We start from the raw sequence: 10,810 nt of genomic DNA on the forward strand, positions 1-10,810 counted from the left end.
CTTTCTTTCTTTCTTTCTTTCTTTCTTTCTTTCTTTCTTTCTTTCTTCTTTTAGAGACAGAGGGCAAGCTAGCAGAGGGGCAGAGGGAGAAGGAGAGAGAATCCTTAAGCAGGCTCCACACTTAGGGCAGAACCTGACACGGGGCTCGGTCTCATGACCCTGAGATTATTACCCTGAGATCATGGACCTGAACTGAAATCAATAGTCTGATGCTTAATAGGCTGAGCCACCCAGGTGCCCCATAGAGTACAACTTTAAATGACAGGTGAACTATTTTCAATTTGGTCTCAGATACCCTGCGCAGGAAAAGGGAATACAAGTAATCCAGGAAGGAGGAAGGAAATGGAATCCTAAGTAGAATGTCAGTATCAGTGATTTTTCTTAATAGTTTCCTAGATATTTTATTTGTATGTATTTTTTTTCCAATGTTCTTTAATGTATCCCCTCCTTTTATTTTTTTCCTCACGTAGTTTAAAGCAAATTCCAGCTATCATATCATTTTGCCCATGAATACTTCAGAAAATATCTCTAATACATAATATTAAAAAAAAAAGCATGTATAACTGCAATGAGATATTTCTTCTCTGGTTAGGAGGTTGTAGAGGGAAAATAGGTGAGAATTCTATCAACGAATTCATATAAGCATCCTTATGGGGAGCTCACTGAAGTCTTTGAGACTCCAGTCATTTATGTGTAAAATGTATCCTTTGATGGGCAATTCAATTGTGCTGAATATTACTACTACTAATATTAATAACTATCATTTATTGAGTTCTCATGTTTGAAGTAGAATACTTAGCATTTTGAAACAATATTTCATATGAATCCAGATAGCAACATTACCAACATTATCCAGTGGACATTGCAATGTCCCAATTTATAGACAAAGACATAAGTATTAAGTAAATCCCCAAGATTATAGACTAAGGTACTAGCAAAGGAAAGATTTGAAACTAGCTCCATCTGGCTCCAAATTTCTGCTGCTATGTTATACTGCCACTGTATGAAATAGCACTCCTAATTAAGTTCTTAATTACCCAGGTCACCATGGCTGGAGATGAGTCACATGTGATTAACTCCAAAATTTCTAATCTTCTGTTTATTTAACTTAAACAGTCAAAATTAAAAAGGAAAATGTGAGACTTATGAAAGCCACAGTATAGAGATAGTCTGCTACAGTGAAGTAAACAAATATGGACACTGGAATCAAGTAATCTGGTTTAAATGCAGAGTCTTCTACAAATTTAGTGTGACTTACTCTTTTGAGTTTCAGTTTCCTTATCTGAAGAGTGAATACAAATGCCTGTCCTCTAATGCTCACAGAAAATAGTTTTCCCTTTCATAAATTACTTATTGAAACATCCTGAAATACTAGCAGAATCACCACTTTCCCCACCTGCAATAGACATAAACCAAGAATTTGCGTCAGCCAACTTACCAGTATGAAGCAAAGCCTCTTCTTCCTCCTACCAATGATTGAGTCATTCTTCTATTAAATAGCAGTAGCTATGTAAACACTCTAGCAGGAGCTCACAGATTTTTACTTTGCAGAAGTCCTTCACTGCTTCATTCTCTCATTCTTGGAATGAATTTGGAAATGACTTTTGATGACTTCAAGAGCAAGACTATGAAGGATCAACCTGATCAGAAGCCAAATAGAAAGAAAGCTGAAGGTATTAGGGGTGGGTGAATGTGCACAGCAACAGAATTCTAGGATTAGCCCAAAAATGTAAATTAATTGAATATAAGATTAGAAAGCTAAAACACTCAAGGATGGAAAAATATTGTAGAATTAATAACATTTACTTGAAAAACAATTCAGATATAATGGTGATGATGATGATGATGATGATGATGTGAATGAACTAACTTGATATGAATCATGATGTATAGATTCTGATAACTTTTATTAAACATTATCATACGTTATGTTCTATCCTATTCACTTACATGCGTTATTTCTCTGAATCAGCATTTTTAGGTAGACATCCAAGTTAACAGTAGTCATTTGTTCATTCATTCATTCATTTATTCATTCATTCATTCTTCATGTTGTAAATATTGAGTACCTGAATTTTTACAATTATGAAGCTAAATCACTCAGATCAGTCACCTACTGAAAAGAATCCAATTGCTTTCTGATCAGAAAATCACTAATGGGAACAGAGGTTGGATTAATGGTCTCTACCTACCCACGGAATGGGGTAAAGGGTGTCCTGTAGAAAATGGGAGCTTGTGCCTTCCCTGAACAGGTGTTGAGCCTATGATTTTCTTTTAAAAATTCAGGAGTTTCTTCCCTCAAGAGTGGTAGACATACACTCTTAGTATAGAATGAATACTGATCAGAGGGAAATATTGGTTGACAGATTTACACAGATATCTACCCCCAAGCTAGAATCCTAAGCAATTATTTGCAAGAGATACAACCATCTTCTACTTCTCTGCCAACTTGCCACATACACTCCAGGAGTTTAATGACTTTTGAATCAGTGAATGAACTGTATTTCTTCCTGTTAAGATTTTTATTTTGTCTGTCTCATCTCTAGAGTCTGACAGAAGTGCTTTTGACTCTGTGAATATATTTGACCATTGACTGATTTGGATCATTACACATTTGCACTAGAAATTTTGGGATGTAATGTTCCAAGCCATGTAGCAACTGACAGTTGGATTAAAGACCTATGTTTGGATCTTAACATCTGTGTGATCTTATACAATTCACTGAGACTTCGGGTTTCCTTATCTGCATATAAATGATAACACAACCAGTACCCTATTTGTTTATTGTACAGGGTTAGGGGTTCACATAGATCATATGAGATATTTTCCCGTTGAATCAAAATATCTGTGCTTTTGCAGTGGTGGAGCTGTGAGCTACATGACTTATTTGTTTCTATAATAATGGAGAACTTTTATAACAACAAGGGCCACAGCTAGTGTAAGTATAGGACATGACATTAATGTGAGTCAAATGAATATTGAAGTTTAATTCCTATTTTTCTTCAGTCAATAACCTTACTTCCAATGGTAATTTTAGTGGAATAAAAATTGAAAGCACAAAATTATAATTATTTGAGGTGACCTGTTGATTAACTAACTTACTTGTTTGGTGTCTGACATTCTTTTATGGTATACTACTTATAAAACACACTGTGTATGAGGTGCGTGTATGTGTGTGTGTGTGTGTGTATACACATGGTCTATATTAAAAGTATCAGGCTCTCTGTTCTGTGGATGAAACTGATCCAACCAAGCTAGACTGAGAGTTTCTTAGAGAGTCATTATGGGGAGAGTAGATAAAGTATAAGCTTTAGAATCAGATACTTAACATCACATTATCTGATATTGAATCCTGGCTCTTAAATTGTGTCAGTTGTGTGACCAAGAGTAAATTACTTAAATTCTCTGTCTGTATTTTTCATCTGTAAATATGGACAATGAATTATTTGCAGAGCCCTTGGGAGGACTTCTACGGTAAGAAATGCAAAGTACAAGTTACAGACAGTTTCCAAAGAATTGTTTGATGACTTGCTTTCATCTTTTATGTCTTTCTGATTCTATCCTCTGTCACTCTAGGTCCTCATTTTCTTTCTTCTCGATGGTGGTGCCCTACTGCTGTGACCCTGGGGATCCTTTGCTTGGGATTACTGGTAACTCTTATAATGCTAACAGTGCAATGTAAGTACTGGAACAGGCTGAAAAAGGACTTACAAACATGGTTTATTAATTGGTTTCATAACTATAAACAGCCTTGATTTAGATACAGTCTAGACAGACTTTTTGGAATAAGTGGGAACATGAATAAGTACAGTGTGCTTGTCCCTCAAATTGACTGGGACATGGAATTAAGATTATGAATGGTAGGTTTTTGTTTTGTTTTGTTGTTATAACTTCATGGGTAAAGTCTGTTTAAATCCTGGAATGATGAAAAAGAAAATAATTTGAAGCTACTAAGCCACAAGATCCCCTGAGACCCGAAAGGAAAAGAAACTTCATATAGTTCACACTGGGGTTGTTTTTTTGGTTTTTGTTTGTTTGGTTTTTTAGAGAGAGAGCGCGCAAGTGGGGGGAAGAGCAGAGGGAGAGAGAAAGAGAGAATCTCAAGTAGACTCCATGTTTAGCCCAGAGCCTGACATAGGGCTCGATCTGACGACCCTGAGATCATGACCTGAGCTGAAATCAAGAGTCGTATACTTAGCCTACTGAGCCATCCAGGCGCTCCTACATTGAGTTTTAATTGAGATGATTAAATACCAATTTAAAGTTAAATGAAACATTTAAAATAACTGTAATTCAAATTTATAGTATGGCCACTTATAAGAGAGGATGTTGAGAGGAAAAGAAGTGATAAGAAGGATGAGAGTGGCCAAGAAGGAATGAAAATGGTATCGATCATCCATATAATCTGCCTGTGTATTTAGATTGTAGATCTGAGTTATTTTGTCCATCTAGAATCTAGATGATTAAGGCCTTGGAAGTGCTATTTGTTTCTCAATTGTTGGTTAAAGTCACCAACCATTTATTTTTTCAATCTGTTAACACTTAGGGCCTTCCCTAATGACTAGGATAAGTGCCCTTGACTCAGTGGTGGTGACTGGATGAGTCTTCCCGTGAGAAGAATCACTTTACAACAGTCTCAAATCCAGCCTTCAACCCAAGGGGTCAGTCTGTTTTGTACTGAATCATCAAGCTTCTAGAACTGAAACATTTGACCCTTAACATTAATTGCCTGCCAGATTTCACAAACTTTATTTCATCCCCACCCTTCCTAAAATGTACTGTGGCTAAAAAAAAAGAACCCAAGAGACAAAAAATGCTTGAAATTGTTATGACATAGCACCTTAAAATAATTGGGAGGGGGCCTCAAAAAAGGGGTGTCACAGTTTTTAAATAAAATTAGGAAGTCTGGAAGGGTAGAGAGTTAGCAGCGGAATAAAGACACAAATAGAGTAAATCATTAATGACAACTATTAATAATCACTGAGTCTGGTTGGCATCTATTTCAGATTGTCTGTATTTTATTTATGCCATTGATATACCACCCTTTATCTTATGATTGCTTTTAAGCTTGTCCGTAACTATCAATAACAAGCAAAATCCTGTTTGTTTGTTTTTTAATCAAAAGTGTCTGTGACAGTTCCTGACATTTAAAAAAAAAATACTGCAGGAATATTAAATAACTTTTAAATCCATAACTTCTGAGTAATTTTCCAGCAGTTTATCTGTTGTCAAAATAGATAATTTGATTCGATTCTTTGATTTCCTCAAAATCCAGTGGAGGGATTTTTATTCAGGATTGGTAATGGAGTTCTTATTTCAGCTATGATTTAGTATCACAGGTTTCTGATCTTCTAAAGCAACAGCAAGCAAACCTTACTAACCAGGAAATTATACTGGAGGGACAGATCTTAGCACAGAAGCAGGCAGAAAAATCTTCCCAGGAGTCAGAAAGGGAACTCAAAGAAACGATAGAAACCCTTAACCAGAAGCTGGATGAAAATTCCAAAAAACAGATGGAACTTCATCATCAGAACCTGAATCTCCAAGAAGCTCTGAGGAAAACAGCAAACTTTTCAGGTATGGGGGATGGAGAGGTGAAAAGAAGTAGTGGAAACTTCTCTGTTTAATCTAAACTCTGCTTTGAAAATGTCTCTAGGCATGAAATTGGCATATTAACATATATTCATAATGTTTGACACCAGAATTTCTCTATTTTTGTCAACCCACCCTTCCCTCTGCTAAATTCTTGAGCTACCTGATTTAATTAAGCACAGTTTTTGGTGGATTTAAATTTTCTTTCCTCATAAGAACCTCTTCTTTATTTTTAAAATTTAGTTTTGTGATATTTCTGGAAGAATTCTCCCACCCTTACCCTTTGCCATGGATTCTTACTTCTTTCTGTTCCAATGTATCTTTTTTTTTTTAAGGATTTTATTTATTTGAGAATGAGAGAGAACAGAGTGAGAGTACCAGTAGGGGGGGAGGGGCAGAGGGAGAGGGTGAAGCAGGAAGCCTGATGCAGGGCTCCATACCAGGACCTGAGCAGAAGGCAGATGCTAACTGACTGAACCACCCAGGCACCCCTGTACCAATGTATCTTAATCATTGATTTCTTTCCCTATGGTGTCTCCTTTGTCCCTGGGAAGCTCTACATTAACTTTATTCTATAACTCTATTTCTTAAAGTATACAACATCAATTTAAATTAAATGAATGGAGGTAGGCTGACTTGCAAGTGTTGGGTAGATACTTTAGGTAAGAAAAAAATATAAAGGGCCCAGGAAGTCAGTTTATATAAGAAGAATTGAGTTGATCTCAGAATCTAGGAGGCAGGTAGAAAGAGCATCTATAAGAAGGGGATGATGATGTGAACTCTGATGTTATTACAGAGTTATCTGTGTCATTTAGTCTTTGTACAACATGTAATTAAGTCAGGCATATGCTTTTCATCATAGGGAGATTTAAGTGTTATGAGATGGAATTACTCTCAGAGATGCGTTGCTTTCTTGGCGGTGTATGAATGAGTCTCCTATTCTCAGCATTAGTAACTAACTGCTACTAATAAACAGAGATTTCTCCAGTTTCTTGCTTGTACATCTCACTTGATCTCAACCATGCAATTTATTTGAATATGGATTATATAACAGTTCACAAATACCCACAGATCTTTATTTTATAGATGAAAAAAATTGATAGCCAGAGAAGTTAAGTGATGATAAAATGATAAGTAGTTTTTTTTATAAAGTTTTGGAGCTAATAAATCCCTTCAATATTTACAGGGTTATTTAAATTTCCAAAAGAAGCAGAGATTTTTGGACAAACTGATCTTTAGCAAGTATCAAACCTGTATTTAATGTCTTTATTAAGGAGGGAGCTATCGAGGAAATTAAAGAATACATTGTCTCTAAAAAGGTGTAAAGGAAGGAGACTAATTTATCAAAGATAGGAATGTTTATATAAGCAGACATAGCTACATACCAACCAATGATTCAGTCCCCAGATGGGGCTGTGAAACAGTTTTGGTGTTTTTTTTTTTTTTTTTTTTTTTTTTTTATCAGTTGTATGAGATTAAATCTACGTCAGGACCATCCAGAACTGTCTCCCAGAGATTCCAGGCATGGGCAACCAATCAAAAATATTAAGTAATATGTTTTTCACTGGTAGATATCCCAGGTAACATGTTCCATTCCTTGACAGTGTCGGATAAAGGCCAATTAATAGAGATAGCAAATAAAGTACTGCTTTTCATCAAGCGGCTTTGAGAAGATTCTCAAAAACATTAATAATAAAATACCACATGGAAAAAAAAATAGACCAGTTTCCTCAAGTTTGAGACAAGTTTTATCTTTCTTTTTTTTTTTTTTTAAAGATTTTATTTATTTATTTGACAGAGAGAGACACAGTGAGAGAGGGAACACAAGCAGGGGAAGTAAGAGAGGGAGAAGCAGGCTTCCCGCGGAGCAGGGAGCCCGATGCGGGGCTCGATGCGGGGCTTGATCCCAGGACCCCGGGATCATGACCTGAGCCGAAGGCAGATGCTTAACGACTGAGCCACCCAGGCGCCCCAAGTTTTATTGTTCTTACTAACAAGTCTGTGGTCCACAGTGTAGATATGAAGAGAGAGAGATTCTGAGAAGTTACCAAATGTGGTTTGCAGGAGGTCATCCAGCTAGAAAGGTGCAGGGTCTTCACAGTAATAGACTTTGTATTTAGGACTGAAATTAGTGGTAGTTGTCAACCTTTGGTGTACAACATTATCACTACAGTAGCTTTTTAAAAATGGTAACTTCTAGGTTTATCCCAAGATTCTGTATCAAAATATCTTGAAGGGCACCCAAGAAATTTCCTCAATTGATTCAAACGCAAAAGTTTGAGAGGTAGTGCATGTCGTGATTAAACACATGGATGTGAGAGCGAGTCTGCCAAGTTTCACATTCCCATTTACTCTATCTGAATGGAACTTATTTCATCATGTTGTTATGAGGATTAAATAAGTTAATGTGTGTAAAGTACTGCCAACATAGTGATATTGTGTTCGTTAAAAAAAAAAAGAAACGAAAAGAGGACCCCAGGCAGGCTCAATCTGCAGAGCATGAGATTCTTGATCTTGGGGTCATGAGTTCAAGCCCCACCTTGGGGGCTTGGGTGTAGAGTTTACTTAAAAAAGAATTTTTTTTTAATTAAAAGAAACACAGGTAGTTTGAATACCACATATGGCTATGTATTGGACAACGTATGTCTAGAAACAGGAAGCACAATATATAAGCTTAAATTCATTATTTGAAAACCTGAAGTTTTAAAATATATAAATGTATCTTTTTTTAAAAGATTTTCTTTTTTTTTTAGATTTATTTATTGATTGATTTTAGAGAGAGAAAGTGCACATACTCGTGAGGGGGAGAGGGACAGAGGGAGGGAGAATCCTGAAGCAGACTCCTTGCTGAGCACAGAGCCCAAGGGGCTCCATCCCACCAGCCAGAGATCATGACCTGAGCCAAAATCAAGAGTTGGTCACTTAACCTACTGAGCCATCCAGGCACCCCAGATTTTATTTCTAAGTATTTACTACACCCATTGTGGGCCTAAAACCCACCCCGAGATTAAGAGTTGTGTGCTCCCCTGAGCCAGCCAGACACCCCAAGCTTATCTTCTTAATAGCAGTGTGGCTTTTAACATATCCACTCCCCGAGCTCTTCCATTATTCCAAACATAATTTTAAAAAATAGGTCAGATTCTAAAGTTACATCTCAGCTCAAGTTTTGCTTTTGAACACATTTGTTTTTAATTTAGTTTACTAAAATCAGAATACTTTAGGAGAAATAAAGACTTTTGGTCTATTGAGGTCTTTGAAGACTCTGGATATAATTCTAATTAAGAAGAGATGATATGCATGTGACAGTCCCGAGGGGAGAATTGATGTAAGAACTGTAGAAATATTTTTCCTCAGGCATCACTCACTGATTAGATATACTACACTTCCTAGGTCCTTGTCCCCAAGACTGGCTCTGGCATGAAGAAAACTGTTACCTATTTTCCTCTGGCCCATTTAATTGGGAAAAAAGCCAGGAGAACTGTTTGTCTTTGGATGCCCAGATGCTGAAAATTAATAGCACAGATGATCTGGTGAGTTTTTATGGTTGTACATTGGGCTGGAGTAGTGCCTTATAGGGAAATAAATCAGGTTTATGCCCTTGGTGGAGGAGCTCATGTTTGAGAATCAGAATTCTTATTTTCTAGGCTCATCTGACCACTAATGATATGCATGACCTTGGGTAGAGAGGTTACATTGTATCTCTAGGCTTTTGTAAACATTTCTGTAAAACCACGGAAAGGATGTCAGAGATCTCTTTTGGTTCTTTAGGTTTGTGAATCTAACCTAAACATTACTCCCCACAGAAATTCATCCGGCAAACAAGTGCCCATTCCAATTTCCCATTCTGGATGGGGTTGTCTCTGAGGAAACCCAGCAGCGCATGGCTCTGGGAGGATGGCTCTCCTTTGATGCCCCACTTGTAAGTTTCCTATTCTTTGCTTAAGGTGCTAGTGAAGTTGCTTCCACATTCCACATAATGTCCTCTTCTTGTCAGGGAGAAGCTTGAGGAATTTCTGAACATTCCTTCTCCACCTCTCTCAGACAGGGACTTGCCCATTTAGCCTTTCAGACCTTCTCTGGAGTTTTCCTTCCCACATTTATTACTGATTTGAAGCTTTAAGACACGGTTAAGTTTCTGACACAAGGTGGCAGTAAATCTACCTTTTTTTCCCCCCCTCTTCCCTATCTGCAGGTTTAGACTCCAGGGTCCTGTTTCCCAGAACTATCCTTCAGGCAGTTGTGCATATATACAAAGGGGAGCTGTTTTCGCTGACAACTGCATTTTAACTGCGTTCAGTATATGTCAGAGGAAGGCGAATCTATTGAGAGCACAGTGAATTCGAAAGCTCTGGAAGAAGAGAAGGAGAATTCTTTTCTGGAATTTAAGTTGTCCTTCATCACTTAGGTGTAAACCACGAGAGCCCTATGAACTGCTTGTTATTAGCTGATGGCAGAACTCCCTAGCAGAGATTGGGCTTCCGGCTGCCTGGCACCTTGATATCAGAAATTTTGATTCTGTTTCTCTCTCTCTGTTTTTCACCTAGCTTGTCCCAAGTCTCCCTGCCAACCCTTCAATTCCCCTTCACTTTTTTTATTTTGAAGTCTTATTCCTCTTCAAGTCTTGGGAGCCCTCTGTACTCAGTCCTCTACCTCAGTACCATCTTTCCCTCACCTTCCTAAACCACATAGAAGATGGAAGGTGGAGAACTTGCCCAACTGGTGGATGCATGGAAAAATGCATGCGAAACAGAAAAGAATGCACGAAGAAACAGAAAAAGGGAAAGGCCATGCTGGAATCCAGAAACTTGTGTTCTCAACGTTAAAAGCTACCACTTGTTGGTCTTTTATTTTTTTGTTGTTGTTGGTCTTTTAAACTGTGATCTTTCTCCAGATTCCACCACGTACACACGCGCACACACGACATACACACCCCACATCATCACATTTTGGGGCAATTGGGATGTTCCAGGAAGTAATTACAAATTGAATGATCTTTTCAGTCAACTAATCACAATTCATTATTGGTTTTGGAATCTAATTATTTCTTCATCCTTTATCAAAGGATAGCTTAATCGCTTTAATCCTCCAGATAGTATTTGTTAGAATCATGGGGACTGAGGCAAAAATAGATTTTTTTTTTTCCCTAAAGTACACACCATTTGTAAATGAGTTCTTTTCAACTCTGTTGTGCTGTGCTAATATGGAAACACACAGGACG

The 10,810-nt window shown here is 37.4% G+C and overlaps 1 protein-coding gene across 1 annotated transcript; it reads left to right on the forward strand.

Annotated features, from left to right (window-relative positions):
* The first annotated feature begins 1,549 nt into the window (after positions 1–1,549).
* OLR1 (oxidized low density lipoprotein receptor 1) lies at positions 1,550–10,602 on the forward strand. Its single transcript, XM_021690662.1, has 6 exons — positions 1,550–1,673; positions 3,577–3,678; positions 5,332–5,577; positions 8,983–9,122; positions 9,396–9,511; positions 9,785–10,602. Exons 1-6 carry the CDS (start codon positions 1,586–1,588, stop codon positions 9,927–9,929), a joined length of 837 nt encoding a protein of 278 aa, XP_021546337.1. The 5' UTR covers positions 1,550–1,585; the 3' UTR covers positions 9,930–10,602.
* The last annotated feature ends 208 nt before the right edge of the window (positions 10,603–10,810 follow it).

Source organism: Neomonachus schauinslandi, chromosome 5, assembly GCF_002201575.2.
Source record: "Neomonachus schauinslandi chromosome 5, ASM220157v2, whole genome shotgun sequence".
NCBI classification, from domain to species: domain Eukaryota; kingdom Metazoa; phylum Chordata; class Mammalia; order Carnivora; family Phocidae; genus Neomonachus; species Neomonachus schauinslandi.